Consider the following 18,885-nt stretch of genomic DNA (forward strand, 5'->3'; position numbering starts at 1 on the left):
TCCCCATCCACGTTGTGCTTGGCTTTTTTAAACGAATAAAACAACGAACGAGAGCAGCGTTTGCGTTCTTAAGTTCGGATAAGCTTATGAAATGGGGCAGTGGTCGTGTTTTGTGCAGGCTTTCGGTTTAAAGGAGCCACAAAGAGTGGCCAATAGAGGGGCGCAACATTGCACTGCACACGCCTGCCATGAGCTGCTCAGGTTCGCAGTTGTGTGCAATTGCGCTTCAAGTTGCTCCAGGAACAGCTGACATAGCTCTATACTGCGTGCACTTCGTGAAAAAACACGTTCGTTTGTCGTCCCCCTGTACTTTGCAGGCTTTTCTGCCTCTGAGAAAGGCTGTTTGTCTTACAGATTGTGCTATAAATAAAATGTCAAGTCAAATGCAGCCACTACAATACTGAGCTGCTTAATTCACTGTAAATATGGCGGAATATCTCCTATCAAAATATATATATTACAGTACTTTTTTACAGTATGTATAAATTAAAGTGCTTTTGTGAAAGGCAATTTCACTTGAGACCTATCTAGCTTATCAGATCTCATAACATCATAACAGAATACGGTTTAACGCACGAGACTAGTTTGTGCATGAGCAAGCTTAAAGCAATAAAGACAAAGAAAAGTATGCATATATATATATATATATATATATATATATATATATATATATAAATAATGTATATGTAAATATATCATCATGTATATAAATATATATAAATGACAAAAAAAATGCATGGTGAAGTATTTGTTATTGTTGAATTTCTGGCCTTTATTTTAAATAGTCTTTCCTATATATGTATAGAAATCGAAAGCCGTATATATATATATATATATATAGAGAGAGAGAGAGAGAGAGAGAGAGAGAGAGAGAGAGAGAGAGAGAGAGAGAAATACAGATATGTATGTATGTATGTATATACATAAATGATTTCTATAACAAGCTGAGCTGATTGGCTGCTCCGTGGTGAAGTATCTTTTATTATTGGCCTTTGTTCTTTATTTTAAACAGGCTTTTCTATCCTTCAGCACAGTGTGTTACTGCCTGGCCCGGCTTTACAGGTCAACCGAAGAAGGGCGAAAAAACAGTAATCCTGCAATTTCATGTCACGACCACACGATGGCGGTAGAGTCAACAGTTTCCCTCCGTCACGACCAACACTTTGAATCGGTTAGTAAAAATAGCAAGCCGGTTTTGAACGGTTTTTCACAGTTTCCAGAATATTCTCCGTAATTCAGCTGCTAAAATTGATATACAGTGCCATTCAGATTAGTTTGACCTGAAACAGCGCGAAATGTTTACTCGTATTTTCTTCACAGTGGCGGTGATAGGAACCAGGAGTCGTGATGTCTACACCTCAAATGTAGCCATTTTATTTTCTAATCACGATGAGCAGTGAACATACACGTATTCTGAGGTTTTATAAGTAATGTTAGTAATGATAAAATAGTGGAAAATCTGGAAAAAAGTTTTCTTTGAGTACCATTTCGCCAGAGAACCAGCTGCATAGCTTTCTGTGAGGGAACTTTCAGAGGCACCACATACTTAAGACGTCTGGTTCCTATCACCACCACTGTGAATGACTGTTTACATCGTCATGATTTCATTATGCAAATTATCCTACAGCTTGCAGTTACCTTTGGATAATTTGTAGGTAACACTCCTAAAAATGGTTGTGTACTTATATATTTTTAGGCTAATAACTAGATGTCCATAAAATATAAGGCTTTAAATTGTTTACTGTTTATTTTCAGCATTATTAACCACAATCTAATTGTAAAAGTGTTTTTTTTTAAATAACACAAGAAATTAAGATCTCCCTGATGAAAAACCAGCATGAATTCCAGCAATAATTCCACCAAAGATGGTCTAAGCTGGTTTAGGCCGGTCTAGTGCTGGTTTAGATGGTCACCCAGCGTTGACCAGCGTATCGACACAATGCTGGTTTTGCTGGTGACCAGTCAGCTGGTCTATGCTGATTTCTCTAACAGTGATATCAGTTTTTAAAAGTAATGTCTGATAATGTCTATTATATTATACATTACAATGTAAAATGACTGTCCTGACCAGCAAACAGGCCAGGGCAGTGTGTGATGGATGTGGCAGTGGCAGATCACAGGCTGAAATTCAATGTATAATAACAGATAATTGAAATTTGATGAATAATAATAGATAATTGTATTTGAAGTGTGTTGTGCAGGGGTGCCCAACCCTGTTCCTGGAGATTCGTCACCACCCAGAGTTTAGTTCTAACCTTTGTTCAACACACCTGGTCCTGCTATTTGAGGTCTTTGAGAGTATCTGTACTGAATTAAGGCTGGATTAGGGTTGGAACTGTTCTCACTGCCAGATTAAGGCTAGAATTTAGTTCAGTTCTGATATTCCTCTAGACTTCTGAGACTGAGACCTGATATTTCGGCTTCACTGCATCCTATGCATTGCTGAATCAACTTAGAACTGATGTTCTCAAATGAAAACTGATTGTGCTGCAGCCTAATGCTCCATGCTGGTTTGTCTGGTGCTGGTTTAGCTGGTTGGCATACCAGTATCCAAAACACAACACATGCTGATTTTGCTTGTCAGGGCCAGGGCGGTCAAAATCAACCGCTAAAAGGCCATATTGAAAAATCTCAACAAATCTGTGGGCCAGCTGTGTTTTTATCTTAATTTTTTAACATTTTGCCAGCATATTTTATTCAAAATATGCTGAAACTACAATGGCAAAACCAGGCACTGAATACTTGAACAATTCAAAAGTAATTTAAAATAAAAACTATAAAACAATAGACTACATTAGCTGCAGAGAACTGTTAAACCTCTTCAAATGTCCCCAGTGTACAGTGGGTTTTCTAAAACTGCCCATTTGCTTGAACTGGATACCTGACATTTTCTTTTTTTGTTGTTGTTGTTGTCCCATTGGTTTTTGTTGGGCAGGGGGCAGGAGCATACATTATGTTGCACTGCATGCTGGGAACTGTACTGTAGCTCATGGTAAAATGGGCTACTATAAAAAAAAAAAATTATTTTGTGGGCCGAATAGGATTGTGCCACGGGCCTGACTTTGCCCGTGGGCCTTGTGTTTGACACACACAAGTGATAGTTTTGGGCCAAAATGGTATATACAAACGTGGCCATTACTTATGTATGTAAATTGGCCATTATGTTCAGTAGTAGCCTAGTACCATGACTTTTGAGTCACTCTTTTGCTTGTTTGTGCATTTTAATGAATATTATTCTGCATAAAATGATTTTACACTGTGCATATGCTGTATGAAATGCAAGTGGTTGCACTTGTTTCAGCTTTTTACACTAGAGAAACACACTTTAGTGACCAACTAGACCAATTTAGAAAGATAAAAAAAACTGCACTATTAAGTCATTTTGCATATATTTGTATTATATAGGCCACACTGAGTTCTGTATGCTATAGAAAAGGCTACATTATGCAGAACATGCAGATACACTATAAACAGATGCAAGTACAGTGGTACCTTTTTTCTGTTGTTTATTTGTTAACTGCACAGGTCCCTCTGAAAGTTTTAATCTGCAGTAAACTTGTGCTTTTTATTCTTGCTAGTTTAAAATGTTACTAGAAAATAAACCAACTGACATCATTTTCTCAACGAACTACATCCTGTTGTTAATTTTACATAATTAGCAGGTGCTACTGCTAACAAACAGGGAAAAAATAAAAAAATGCACCAAACAACATACAGTGCTGTACAGAAGTCAGAAGCCTCCCTTCCTTTTATTATTATTATAATTATTAACATACATACAAGTTATTAATTTTTAGCATCAGGGAACAAGATGCAGAAAATGTATTTTCTGTGTATAAAATAAAATGTATAAAATGTATATATAACAGAAAATCGCACAGAAGCCTCAACAACTAAATATAATCTCCTAATGTTCGACAAATAGTTTGTCCACACTTTGCCTTTATTATAGATTCCATTCTTTTAAAGACACTTACTTTGTTTTTTTTTTTAGTCTACAGAGATATTTTTACACAGTCTTAGACGTTGGTTGCATTCTCTGCTTCTCACAATCCCAAACACATTCAGTGATGTTGAGGTCTGTGCTCTGGGGTGGTCAGTCCATCGTTGAAAACACATCGTCATGTAATTTATGTTTTCATTTGTAAGGGAGAGAGGGTTGATCATGATAGACCAAACACAGCACATTTACATACTGAAGACAGTGAGGTCTGAAAGTATGAAGATACCTCATTCATTCCCAACACAGTTTCAGAGATAAAGATGCCTTTTATTGTATTGAGATTAAGTAAAACAGTAAAAAAAAAAAAAGAACATCCTTAATATCCCAATAATAACAGCTCAGAACAATATACATACATTTTTTATATACAAGATCTTATTTCTTTTTAAAAATACCTACACATTTAATACATTACATATACTATATCTCAATAATTAACTTCTGCTGACATTAAACCTCCACCCACCATTTATTCTGTAGCAGAACCTAGTACCATAATGTATACGCCCGTCTAGGAACAAGTTAACTCAGACTAGCTTCAGCACTTCGAAGGCATGTTTTTGTTTCTTGCTTGTAGAGGTTCTATTTTATGTATAGATCTAAGACCAGGGGTGCACTATGAAACTGCATTCACTGGTTAGCAAGAAACACTCCAGTAGCTTAATTCTGATCCGCCACTTCTGAAGCCCACTGAATTCTATTATAACTGCACTTTGAGTCAACAGGTTTTCTGTTCTTTCCTAAGTACCCATGTCGAAATTATCACCTGTGATAACTGACAGCACAGCACAAGTGCGTAAGATAGAAGTCAGGTTTAAAAATGAAGTATTCCTTTAACTTACTAGCCAATGAATGCAACTTTGTAGGAACACCCCCTTCTCCTGACCATCGATCAATTTAACGGCAAAATAGGTCTAAGATCAGTGCAAAGAGAAACTTCTACAGGCAGTAGATTGATAAAGGCAACACACTGACTGCTGACAGGCAAGCTAACCACAGAGAGTTGTGAAATAGAAACACTAAAACCCAAAGTAGCACTGTACGATTCTCAGTCTGTTGTAAAAGGAGAAAGAGTCTTTTTTCTGATGGTAACATGACTCAGGGAGCATTGGGCTGGCCAAATTGGGTTTCTTAGACTAGCATCATTATCTGTAAGGCCACAGTATTCCTTTTAGACAACCAGCAGATAAGATTTACTGCAGCCACAGCACAGCCAGTGACCGTTCCTTTTCCTGCTGTGTTGTATGTGTATATATGTGGTAAGAAGGGTCAGTTTAAAAGGGAATTTCCACTGTTTCTCAAAACTGGGAGTGTAACTGAAATTGTTGAGATGTAAATGAAGTCATTTAGACTGGTTTTATGTGGGATGCTGTTTTAGAGAAACATACCCAGTCAGAATTGTTCACTGTGGTGGTGATAGGAACCGGACGTCTAGAGCATTCAAAGCCCCTATAAGCTACCCCACAGAAAGCTATTACACTAAAAGATTACACATACTTTATCTGATGCATGAGACATTGTTTCACACTAGTTTTCATGTAAGATTTTGGTGTAAAAATTTTGAAGTAATTTTTTTTTCTTTTTTTAAATACATTCATGGTGGACAAATACATGTAGGGCAAAAACGTCCCCCAAAAATGTATGTTTTGATTTGCCACAATCAACATTACTGGTAAAAATCACAAGTGTAGATCATTTTGAAGAATGTATGTTAGCACTGTAGGCATTGTGATCCTATCAACACTACTGTAAAGAAATCTGGGTCAGTAAGATTCTCTACTATGCACCATTTCACATCAAACCACTCTGATCAACTTTTCCTCAGTTAATTTATGCGGAATCTTTGAAAAATTGTTAGAATTCCGCTTTAAGCCTAATATGTGCATTTGCATGTCTGTCCTATAATCCAACAAATACAGTACATAAATATACAGTTCATTTGATTCCAAGTTTTGATCATGAAGAAAAAAAAATACACATAGCTGTACTCAACTTAGTCACTAGGGGGGGGGGAATTGCCTGCAGGCATTTGTTTGGACCCAGCACACTGCCAGCTGCTCTCAATAATGAGCTCACAACATTAACAATAAAGTAGCCCAGTCAGTGCAATTAGATGTTGTAGTGTTTTGCTGAGTCAAAATATCTGTAGACAATATACAACTCTATCTGACCAAGCTGAGTAAGTAGACCAGTGTTACTCACATCCAGTCCTAGAGGTCCATAGCACTGCTCCATTTTTGTAGTTTTGTGCTCCAATACACCTCAGTTAAACAATCTATTAATTACAAAGCCTTTGAGGAATTCAGGTTAAGGAAAAGTCTAAAGAGCGCCTTGGCCTTCTAGGGCTGGACTGAGCACTTGAGGTTTAGACCCTGCGGAAGGGTACATTTAAAGGAATATTCTAGCATTTTGTTTTCAAAATAATCTCTATTTTCTGCATCTGTAGCATTTGATTACTACCTAATTTACAGGAAGCCTATTGACTCAAAATGTGTTTATAACACAAGTCAGTGAACAGGCGCAAGTTATATTAAGTTTAAAGTTATACACTATAGCTCAAGCACAACTCATCAGCATGTTTTGTTGATTTTATAAGTAAAAATAAGTTAACACATCCTCTAAAGGGAACAGACTTAATTATGGCATATGCACAATTTCCATGTATTTGCTGAGTTTAACATATTGTAAAATATAAAACCTCAAATATAGAATATGGCATGAATTTTGCACAGGAAACATTTTATGTTTCTTGTTTTATCCCCTCAATATGTTAAATTCAGCAAATAAACAGAGGTTGTGCATCAAAATGTGCAGAAGTGTGTTCTCTGTAGAGGATGTGTTCATTTTCTACGTGAAAATAAGTTAACAAAATGTAATTTGACTGTGGTGTCTAAATTTTTGCATCTTTTGAGTCTTTTGAGCAAATTATTGTCTCTGGTAATGTGCTAAATGCTACAGATGCGGCAGACAGATTAGGTTGTACAGTGCTGGAGTATTCCTTGAACACTGGTTTCAATGGTTTCAACCCCCGTTGCATTTCTGTGCATGACTGGTTAGAATGGTGAGGGGGTGGAGGCTTGGTCACAGTGCTGGATGGATGGGCCCTTCATTTCTCCAGAATGGTCTCCATCGTGGGGTTGATGAAGGAGAAGCCGGCGAAGGCCGTCTGGTCCATTGAGTCAATCAGGTTCTTGTCAGCTTGTGAAAGGCGGGGCTTCTCACTTAGGAACTCGCGGTCAAAGTTGCTGCAGTCGTTGGGGGCTTTCTGTGATTGGAGGAGAGGATGCATCAGTTACGAGTATTCATTCACTTCATTTTAGGACATTTACTACATCACTTGAGGCTACATATGTGCACAATAGTTCAGAGAAAACTCTTTTACATCATTTTCTTGAGCTATGAGGCTAATGCAGCTAACAAGTAATGGAAGCTAATGCTGTTGGCGGTAGAGGAGAAACTCGTTCACCCAACAAAAACGTTCATGTGGGTTTATGTGAGAGGTAAACAGAACACCGAGTTTGTCAAATGCATGTTGTAGTTTATTAGCATCTATCGATTTTGGACTATTTTACTGGTGTTCTGAACTCATATGAAGCATAAGAAACATTTAATTCAGTTCATTCACTTGAACATTGCCATTTATTATATTTGTACAGCTTATCTGATTGCTTTCCTGTGTTCGACTGTTCGCTTCTGACGTCACAAATTGGCCAGTTCGTACTGCACTGAAAATTTTTGATGCACTCCACTTATTCATCCAGCTTCAAAGGTAGTTTACTGGGTGGTATTTTTCTGATAAAACTGACACCATTTCAATGCAGTGCTGAATCCCGCTAATTAGCTTTGTGTAAACTGCATGCCTAAATCATCATATACTTGTCATGAATCGCACAGAGTTGTTATAAAGGAGCATTCCAGCCTAAGACTAATATTTAAGTTGTTATTTGTCATGTTATGTAATATTCTGTAGCGTAGCATCACATCCCTCAGGAACATCGGTTTGAAAGAATTTACAATTTTGTATCAATTTTATTAATTGGTCCTGTCACTACAAAGCCCAGCATGCATCTCATACAGCCATTGAGGACTCCTGATATAGATCTCTTGATTGCATAGCAGTATAGAGATATACAGGCTAATAATTACAGATGTGATATTTGGCTTCTTAGCAGAAACATTAGCTATCTGCCTTCCTTCCGCATTAACAAGCCAGTGGCCATAAGGGGGAAAATAAATAAATAAATTTTTTAAACACATAGAAAAAAAACTTTCAAACAAACTGCCCACAAGTATTCGCTCCAAAAGTGCTTGCAGTCTTTCCAAAAGTTCCTTCTACCTTCATCATCAAAGCCTTTAAACCAGAAAATCTCTCTGTTACTAAAGACTACTTCGGCACCGCTGTAGGATACGAGTAGGCATGTTTACATCACATGTAGCAATTGTTACATTTTTCATTTTGGATAGAGTGTTCTTTAAGTAATCTGAAATATATTTGCCTATTTGAAATATATTTGTTTCTGATACTGTATTACTGATATCAATAAAAAAAGGACAGAGAGAAAATTCAGTCTTCACATTGGCTGATGCTACTGTTTAGACCTCAACAATGTCCTTTTGTCCGTTTTTTTTTTTTAGAGCCACATAAGCAAATCTATTTGAGATTACACAACAATGTGACACTGACTGATGAGCTTTCATTACTTTTTAGCAACATTAGCCTCGTAGCTCCAGTGCAAAATCACAGAATCAAAGTTTAGACATTATCATGTCTTGGGCGATTGACTACACTGCTTGGGCTAAGATGGAAAGAGTGTTATATAAGATTTTTGGCTAAACCACCACTTTAAACTTGAATGACAACACCCACACAGTAAGCATGCTGCTAGACGTCATTGCAGCTCTTGAAATGAATCATTCATAATCTCACTGCTGTCTGGCTTAATTGTTGGTTTCAAATCTTGAGTTCAAGACATTCCTCATCAGTGACTCATTATGTAATTATTAATCTCATCCAAGAACTAAATCACCAGCGTTTGTCTAACACTTTGTACGCAGTGTCAATGAATGAGCTTCACTCTGGACTGGGCAATAAATCTAAGGGTCGTACCACTTTAGGCTTGAAGGGTGGAGCCACCTCTCGCTTCTCCAGTGCAGACCAGTTGATTGTCTTGAAGAAGGGGTGTCCTCGGATATTTCCCACAACGCCAAGTCGGCGGGTCGGCTCCCTCTCAAATAGCTACAGAGTGAAGAGACAGTTTTAACAGGACATCCAAAACTAAGCAATGCATGCAAAAAACAGAAAACCACTGGTCTAGAACATATCAAACAAAATGAGATAGATTCTATACCCAGAACTGATTTATAGTAAAGCAATATACCATCAAATATACCGTCCACAATATACCATTATGTCGCATTATAGCACACTTGCAGAGTATATCCTGGATATCGTCAGTACTTCAAGGGCCCATATCTTTCCCTCATGAATAAAGGACTTGTGATAGGTAAACACTGTTAAAATTTCATACCATTACCATTCACTACCCAGTCCACATGGTGTATATATATATTAATTCACTGTTTTTGTGATGTCACGTGAACCAACTCATTTACATCTATCCACCGATTCAGCCTACAGCAGCTCAGCTCCACACATTCACCCAAAAGATGGTTAGTGTTTTAGTGTTTCTGAGCGCTTTTTGAATGGCAATACAGGTCAGCCAATCAGAAAAGAGGTTGTTTACGTATATCAGACAGTAACAGAAAAAAGCCTATTTAATTTTAAATAATAAATGGGGCTAAAAAAATGAATTATGACCATTTTTGTACATAAAACTCTCTCTAAAGGGAAGAAAGTACAAGGAAAATGTAGGATATGGGCTCTCTGAAGCACACAGACAAACTGCATGTTTCGATTCAAAGAGTGCATTATTAGACTTGTTTAATTGTATTTAGGGCGGTGCTGTGTATGAAATATTGAATAAAAATCAGCATTTTCTTTTAATGTTTAACTTTTTATTTGTTTCAACTTCTCAAACCTCAGAAAAAATACATATCATGTATCAGGAAAATGCTGTGGTACCTTCTCCAGAAGGTCCTTGGACTCCTTGGTGATCCAACGTGGGTAGTGAGGGACGTCCATCCTGATCGACTCGAACAGCTCATCCTCATCATCGCCTTGGAATGGTGACTGACCGATCAACATCTCATACACCAGCACTCCAAACGACCACCAGTCCACTGAGAATGTGTATTTCTGCCCCAGTAAGATCTGACGACACACACACAGGTCAGAGATAGTTTTCAATGTTAATATCAGGGATGTTAAATATTGCTATGGGAGGCAAACAATGCATATTCTAATGAATTTGTACTGGAGCCCAAACAAATTGAAACACTTAATTTAGGCTATTTTACCCAATTTTTTTATTGTGCTCTATTTATTCCATTGTCATTGAGGTGACGTAAAAGACATCATTATTATTATTACAGCAGTGAGGCATGTTTACAAGTTAATGAGCGGTTTAAACATCTGCAGTGTGGAACTATTTTTAAAAGTATACAATTAAAACAGCCCAACAGCCACTAAAACCAGCAGTGATAGTGTTTCAAGTGCAGTTAAGACAAATATATGAAATACAAAAGTAGAGCATTCAGGACACCATCCAAAAAAAACAAAAACAAAAACAACAACAACTAAAAAAAAAAAACAGTGTGTTGCACTAATACTAAAAATGAAGTGATTTTACTGTAGCATTTTTAGCAAAATTCACTGAGATGTAAACAAATTCATTCAATGCGGTTTTATGTAAAATGTACGTAACCCTGCTGGTGACATTCCATATAAATAAAAATAATGTGTGGCCACAACTTAGTAAGGTGTGGGAACGAGATCCTAATGCATGGCCACAAAGACGTGGGAATGCGCTAATTAAGCCTTGACCACAGCTTAATAAGGTATGATCTCGTTCCCACACCTTACTAAGTTGTGGCCACAAATTACTTATCTTGTTCCCACACCTTACTAATTCATGGCCATGACTTAAATATCTCGTTCCCACACCTTACTTATACGGGATGTCACTAGCAGGCCTCTGCAGAAATGGTTCATTGTACATAAAATTACTGTCTTCGATTTTTTTTGCAGTGGTGGTGTGGGAACCAGGAGACACAATATCTACAATGCAAATATAGCCATTTTATTTGCTATCCCAAACCACCAGTGAACTTGTATGTGTCTTTTGAGTTTTTAAATGTAATGTTAAAATAAATGGTAAATGATAAAAAACAGTAAATCTGAGAAAAAAAAAAGAAAAGAACAAAACAGTTTTCTTTGGGGATTATTTTGCCTTATGGCACCCTGCATGTGCCTCTCTACTATGAATATGTTTCAAATTATGTTTTAGGCTATTTCATAATAATCATAAAACTATGTCCCAGGCATCAGACAAAGTATTCATAAATATTTAACGTAATAACTTTTTTTATGCCATTCTAGAGAAACGTGTTCACAATGGTGGTGATAGGAACCAACAGGTTTCTCTAGAAGGACACATTTTACATCAAACAAGGTACCCTTTAATTAATAGTCTACCATATTTTTCATTAACTGGATTGGTTGTACTATTGGTTGTAATTTGCAGCTGTATTGTCTACTAAAACATATCAAACTGCAATGAGTAACTGTTTTGATGAAAAACTCAATTTGTTTTAGCCAGATGGGGATCACACTAAAAAGAAAACTGAAATGGACTTCCTCAGTAAATATGAATAGTTTACGATTTATGAATTATAAAACTGGAATTTAGAATCATAAACCATTTTACACACACATACACACCTCTGGTGCGATGTAATCGGGTGTTCCACAGAAAGTAGTGGCTCGGTTCTCTCCAAACATGTTCTCCTTACACATGCCGAAGTCTGCTATCTTAATGTGGCCGTCTTTGTCCAACATCACATTATCCAGCTTCAAGTCTCTATAGGAACACAGAGAAAAGCTATTAGGCATACAAAAAGTAATAACATTACTGTATGATGTAATAACTATACCTGGACCTCAATAACAATTTCTGAATAATTTATTTTTGGGTACCTTGTTTTCAGTCACAGACATATACTGGGTGTGGCTTAAAGGAGATGTGAGCGTGAGGAAAGTGGAAATTGGAAGTGGAAGTGGAAATTTACTCCAATTTACTGGGACTGTAGTAACAGCCAATCAGCCAGCCTTTTTTTCATGTTTATTGGCTCACTGAATCACCCCTTAGGCTTCCGTTTCTGTTTCTAAATGACACGAAACTTTTCCATGACAGTAATTTAGTCAGTACCATAAAAGTACTGGATTTTGATGTCCAGCCCTGTTAATAATGCATAATTTGAATTAACATCTCAAAATTGTCTGCTGCACGAATCATTCTTGGGAAACAACACATGAAACTTTTTCCAGCTAAGGGCACAAGACTGACGGGAAACAACACAGACAGTCATCTACCGGAATACAAAAGCCTGATCGACAAATCGCACCTGTAAATGATGCCTTTGGAATGAAGGAACTGCAGGCCACAGATAATTTCAGCTGCATAGAACCTGAAGAACAACACAGGGTTCAAATGAAGCTACAGCCTTGGGCTGTATCAGATTTTTAACATTACTGTAGAAATAGGACATATAAAATGACAGCCTATGCCTTAAATCATATCCTTTCCAGGAGGAAAAAAAATATAGCGAATCACATATTAGGTTGACATATTATAATATAAACTTTATATAATATTGAAAACTGGCTAAATCTTACCGGGGCCTTCAATTAGACTTACTGTTCTTAAGGGACATGAACTGGTTTTATTTATTAAGTGAACTTGAGCTTTGAATGCAGAAAATCTGAAGTCAAATCTTGCTTACTTTTGATTTAAGAACACATTTTTAAAAAATAAAATCAAGTGGCAACAATCTAGGACTGTTTTAAACCATGTCTAAGAAACGCAGCATTCAATAATCCAGATTTACAGCACTATTCAGTGAAAGACCAGTACTTCATCTCTCTATTCATCAAAAAAATCTAACAAATAAGTGTTATTTTGATACCAAGGAGCTTCTATGGTTGGCAAAATCTAGCAAGATTTAAAAAACATTTTTTTTTAAATGTTTTAAATAACTTTTGATGTACCTTACTATGTGACACTGGCATAACCATGTCATGGCAGATGTCACATGATGTCATGAGCTGTCGTGACACATTTTGTTCAGCTGTATTAGCAAAAATTCGGACACCCCGTCAAATGACACATTTTGTTGATTTTCTAATTGAAAATAAGTCTAAGACATCCTCTACAGAGAGAACACATCCGCACATTTCAATGCAAAATTTCTCTTTATTTGCTAAATGTAACAGAAAAAGAAAGTATAATATTTGACCTGTGTTAAGGCGTACTGTATATTTTATTATTTATTTAGTTCATATTATTCTTCAATATGTTAAAATTGATAAACAGAACTAAACAGCACTAAAATAAAAGAAATCCAATAATTAAGTGTGTTCTCTGTGTTCTGAGGAACAAAACATCCAAACTCTGTAGAGGAACAAAAAGACCAAGGGTGTCCAAACTTGCATAGGTAATAACTATGACAGATGTCATAACGTTTGATGTCATGATGCTGTTATATTACAAAACATAATTTCTCGTGACAACTCATAACATCTTCCATGACATGTTTATGGCATAGTTATGTCAGTGTTACGTAGCATAGTTCAAGTAAAGTGTTCACTTATGAGGCTTTGTAACAGTAAGAGAACAATGCTGAAAGGTTGTGTATCACTTACGTGGCTCTGTAGAGATCAAAACGACCCTTATCCTGAATGTGGAACATCAGATCACCTCCGTTGAGATACTCCATAACAAAAAACAAGTGCTCCTGCACAAAAAAAGTGAAAATAAGCAAAAATAAGGGAAGACATCCTCTACAGAGTCTTAAATACAGAGACTTAAATATGACTATGGTTAACATGTTGAAAAACAATGAAACATAAAATCTAAAGCTTGTCATAACTTTTGCACAGGCCACATTTTATATTTTTCCCCAAATATGTTAAATTTAGCAAATAAACAGTACTTGTAAATTAAAATGTGTGTTCTCTGTAGAAGATATGTGAACTTATTTTCACTTCATATAAATCAACATGACATTATTTGAACTTTTGCATATAACTGTATTTATTTGATATGCCCCCAACAACAAGGTATCAGCGTATGTGTATCTTCTTCAGTCCTGTGGAATGCAAAAAAATGTAACAATAAAACTCTTCCATGCGCAAACTTTTGACTGTAGCCTTTCGAAGAGTTCAAAATACATTACGGGAAAAAGATAAACTGCAGGAAAAGGAGGCGGAATGAGGAACAAACTCGACTTAAACATCAGAATGTTACTTTGCATCACTCCTTTATCTTCCCTTCCTTTTTTCCATTGCAGACGTTTCATCACTTCTGAAAATGATATCCTTTCAAGCATGACGTTCCACGCTGTCACATTGCATAATGACTAATGATAAACATCACAGACTGTATACTTCAAATACCAGATGGACAAAGTTTTTTCCTTGTCGAACGAGGCAGACTTGTTCTTCTTCTATTCCCATTTTTTGTGCCATGACAGACTTTCATGAGTCATGTAAACCTACTGAACTCAAACTCAAACATTTACAGTCAGGAAGCGCAATAAAAGTGGCAGTGATACTGCTCTGTCGTTTCTGCTGTTGCAATTTTCAAAACAGATAACAGTCTTATAAACTATGGGTCAAAGACTTTGACCTCAAAGTGACTCAGCTATGATTCGTTAGGAAATTATTCAACGCACCATGAAACCATGATTCAGTTCAATTATTTTGGCACAAGTGTTTACACAAATGTGACTGGAGGAACTATTTACACAGTACTGGAATTTAGACCACACTTTCCTATGTTTGAAAATAGCCTGGGAATTTAACTTTAACACAATTTTCAACTGCCACCAGATGTAGGCAATCGGTCATGACATATTTGCTGTCCAGGTTGTTTAGTTACTCTGAAGTTTTCATTTTTAATGACTCACTGTAAGTTTATGCTATAAACCAGATGAAGTCTGCACTTCTTAATGAAGACCTGGAGGCATTTTTAATGGGGTTGAGAGAGGTTTCTTCTGTATTTACAGAAAAGATTTGGGTGACTATTGACCTCTAGTGCTTGTTAGCAACATTTGCTTGGTAGCTCCAGTGCTAAACTGAGAAAAAAAAAAGAAAATTTGGACACCAAACATGTCTTAGCTGATTACATCTGGGGTAAGTGTAAAATTGTGCAAATTAAATCTTTCTCTGAACCCTCAATTAAGATTAAAGATTAAACAGAGGCTTTAAAGCCTTTAAAATCAGTTTTGGGCAGGAGTCGTCATCGCACCTTGGACTGGAAGGTACAGTAGAGGTGTGTGAGGAAGGGGTTGTCCCAGGCTAATGCTAGGACCCTCTTTTCCACCATGGTGCACTCCACATCATCATCCATCAGTACCACATCCTTCTTCAGAGCCTTCACTGCAAAGTACTCGCCACGGCCCTTCAGCTCAGCCAGCAGCACCTAACACAAGGAGACATGCCAATATATCAACACTATGGACAATACTGACTACGCCAAAGGTTCCCAACTTTGGTCCTGGAGCACGTCTGCACATCATACAGCTCTAACAAATTACACTTCTTTTTAAAAGGAAAAAAATCTTCAAATAAGATTCATTACATTTGCTTTAACCAAACTAGTGTTTTTAGACACCCACAGACTCACCTTGCCAAAGCTGCCTTTGCCCAGCACTTTGTGGAACACAAAGCTGTCATAGGTGACGCGTGTTTGGTGTGTGATGGAGGCGGAGGGCGCTGTTGGAGTGGTACCATCCCACAGTTTCCCATATTGACTGCTATCTGCTAAAAAAACACAATCAGAACACCAAATCATCACCAGCGCTATGAATACTTATAACAGTACAATTAAACTGTAAACTGAACATAATTTTCAATATCTTAGGTAGTTACTGCTGATAAGTCACAACCTGTCCTGCATTTTCAAAAAAAAAAAAAAACATTTTTGTTAAAAATGTTTTATTGCAAGTACTCCAACATAATGTTGACAAGAAACTGTGTAGAGCTTATGCTGATTCCTAGTAGAAGGTCTTTCAAACGGTATGTCTTGATCTCTTTTTAGTGCATAAAAACGACTGAATATCGCTTATTTCTTTCCATTTGTTTTGGTGCATTTGTTTTGGGAGGGATCATTTAACCAATCTCTGTACATGCTTCTAAAGTAGCATCCTCGATCCCCTTAGCCCTTTTGTGGTTTTTAGGTTGTCACTTTTTTGCACTACAAGTCTAGTGTCAATAAAAAGTGCTATTTATAGCATTTTAACACATTTAAAACCCTGTGCATTACAGCCTTTTCCAGTGATGTTTGTGCTTAGCTTCATTGAAACTTGCAGCCCTTAAACAGTATTATATCAGGGTGTGCATGTTCACATTTGCTGTGAAAGCCACATTTAAGATTCAAAAGCATCCCAGAATTTCCAGCTGATTGTAATCAAAATGTCATTATATTTGTTGATTATGTATTGGCTTCTCTTCACATATGAGCCCTCCCAGTAATTTTATTTTGCAGGTAAACTGCAAGGTTGATCTTCACATTCACATTTATCTGCTTCCAGTTTAATTATTATTAAATGTCCAAGCACGTGTCAAACGGCTTTGGTGCACCTTTAATAAATGTCTTACATTCATTTTTTTCTACTAATTCTACTGTCTGCTGTAGGTAATTCAACTTGGTATTAATACACTCAGTACTTATCAATGGCTTAGTTTCACTAGCTTAATCTGTACAAATGACCGAAGGCTCCCATGGCCACTGCCATGCACCGCAAAACTAGGCAGTATAAAAAAAATGCACTGCAGTAATGAAGGCTTACCACTAGGGTCCGCTGGAGTATTTTTGCCTATATCCTGATAGATGCCGATGTCTGACAGAGTGGGATCAGGCCTCCTGGTGGAAGATTTCTAAACAGAACACAAAACATTAACAACAAAAACGTTCAATCAGTACATTGTGTATATTATTATTCAACCTAGCATCTGAGAAAGGCACTACATAAATCAAATTATTCATATTATTGTTGTCATTTCACTTGAACTATGTAACATCCTGAAACCGCAAGTCAGCCATTATTGGCTGTCAATCAAACACAATGTAATGCAGAAACTGAAAGTGAGACAACTTTATTAGCCACTCCTCTCCAGTAGATGACTGACAGATTACATTGCACGTTGTACTGGGTCACTCACCAGACTAACTTGAGTCAGAGCCTCAGCTAGGAGCTTCTGGTTTATACCGCAGAGGTTGGCTACTTTTGTCTGGCATTTATGATGGACATTCATCCCACAGTCTTAACAGAGAAAAGACAAAGAATTAAGCATAACTTTTGCACTGGCCACATTTTATGATTTATTTTTCCCCAATATGTTAAAATTCAACAAATAAACAGTAACTGAATATTAAAATGTGCAGAATGTAGAGGATGTCTTAACTTATTCTTACTAAGTAAACCAGCAGGACATGTAATTTGACCAGGGGTGCAAAGTAAAGAAAAATGAAAAACAAAGAAGCCCTGAGCATCATTTAAAATAAATGTTTTTCTTTTTTTCCTGCCAAAAAGTAGTTGAAATGTGATGTTATTACCTACAGCAACATGAATAAAACACTTTTCAACCAATCAGACTGTGCGGACAGAACTAATGTCTGTATTAACTGATAATTAGAGATAGCATATCAGTACTGATGGGTATTGGTATCGATATCAAATAGCCAACACACAGTGAGTCTGAAAGTCTGAGCCCAAAAAAATCTGGGTTTTTTTATTTATTTTTTTTTCAGGTTTTAGCATGTGGAAAAATCTCAAATGAAGAAAAGTTATGCCAATTAAAAAAAAAGAAGAAAGAAGAATAAACATTCAAGATTTTGCTCTATTTTTTGCACAATGTTCAAATTTAAGCAAATGTGTGACAAAGACTATGTTAGGGCCTTTGTTTAAAAAAATAAATAAATAAAGGTTTTACTATGATCTCTTCCAGTGAATTTTGAGTTTAGACAACTCTCAGGTGGATCTGATCTACTCATCAGAGGTCCATACCAGCTCGAGTTTACGTTGTTATTAAAAGGAAAAGGAAAATTCTGACAGGATTTTTAAGAGACTTTACTTCTCAATCAAATTGTTATACTGACAATGTAATTTGTTATAAAAAAAAAATCGAATTAGAAAATAATGCAAAATAAAAGTGTCAGCTTAGCATTTTTTAAAGAAAACATGTTACACTGGTATCAGTATTGGGAGATACTCAATGTTTCAATATTGCAATCAGAAAAGAAAGTGTGCGATTTCTAGTGACAATAAAATTCCAAAATTGATGTGGTTGATTCACGGCTATCAGATCAATGCGTTTAGAGGGAGGTAAAGATGAAGGGCACTGCCAGAGAAAAGAGAACATGAAAAAAACATGGCAGAGAAAAACAGATGGGGTAGCCAATCTAGCACTAAAGCTAAAGGTGCTACCTAAAGGGGAAAAAGACTATCTCTCTCACCTTCACATTTGAGGCCCTGCTTGACCATTCCCCACAGCAGACTTCCGCAGTGGTCACAGAAGGTGGGGCTCATGTAGTTGTGCGTCTTGAAGCGATGTGGCATGTCGATCTTGAAGCGTTCTTTCTGGAACTGCACCAACACAAAGGAGCCATCGTTTAGCCGCCATCGTGGGCCCAATGGTCTACATGCACGGACACAACCTCTCCCTCTCCGCATGGTGCCAAGTTTTGATGAACAGAAGCTCC

The 18,885-nt window shown here is 36.8% G+C and overlaps 1 protein-coding gene across 3 annotated transcripts in view; it reads right to left on the reverse strand.

The window, feature by feature from the left end:
* Positions 1 to 4,249: 4,249 nt before the first annotated feature.
* Positions 4,250 to 18,885, reverse strand: part of prkcdb (protein kinase C, delta b) — a 47,892-nt gene continuing 33,256 nt past the window's right edge. The window contains exons 7-17 of one of the 3 annotated variants that reach the window (XM_036559271.1): positions 18,640 to 18,769; positions 17,346 to 17,446; positions 16,973 to 17,060; positions 15,808 to 15,941; positions 15,430 to 15,603; positions 13,824 to 13,915; positions 12,527 to 12,589; positions 11,844 to 11,982; positions 10,086 to 10,274; positions 9,111 to 9,239; positions 4,250 to 7,268 (exon numbers count right to left, since the gene is read on the reverse strand). In XM_036559271.1, coding sequence (XP_036415164.1) covers positions 7,110 to 7,268; positions 9,111 to 9,239; positions 10,086 to 10,274; positions 11,844 to 11,982; positions 12,527 to 12,589; positions 13,824 to 13,915; positions 15,430 to 15,603; positions 15,808 to 15,941; positions 16,973 to 17,060; positions 17,346 to 17,446; positions 18,640 to 18,769 — 1,398 coding nt within the window. In that variant the 3' untranslated portion in view covers positions 4,250 to 7,109. Of the gene's footprint in view, positions 7,269 to 9,110; positions 9,240 to 10,085; positions 10,275 to 11,843; positions 11,983 to 12,526; positions 12,590 to 13,823; positions 13,916 to 15,429; positions 15,604 to 15,807; positions 15,945 to 16,972; positions 17,061 to 17,345; positions 17,447 to 18,639; positions 18,770 to 18,885 lie in introns of all 3 variants that reach the window. The other 2 variants (XM_036559270.1, XM_036559272.1) reach the window with 2 other exon arrangements.

This window comes from Colossoma macropomum, unplaced genomic scaffold (assembly GCF_904425465.1).
Source record: "Colossoma macropomum unplaced genomic scaffold, Colossoma_macropomum, whole genome shotgun sequence".
Taxonomy (NCBI): domain Eukaryota; kingdom Metazoa; phylum Chordata; class Actinopteri; order Characiformes; family Serrasalmidae; genus Colossoma; species Colossoma macropomum.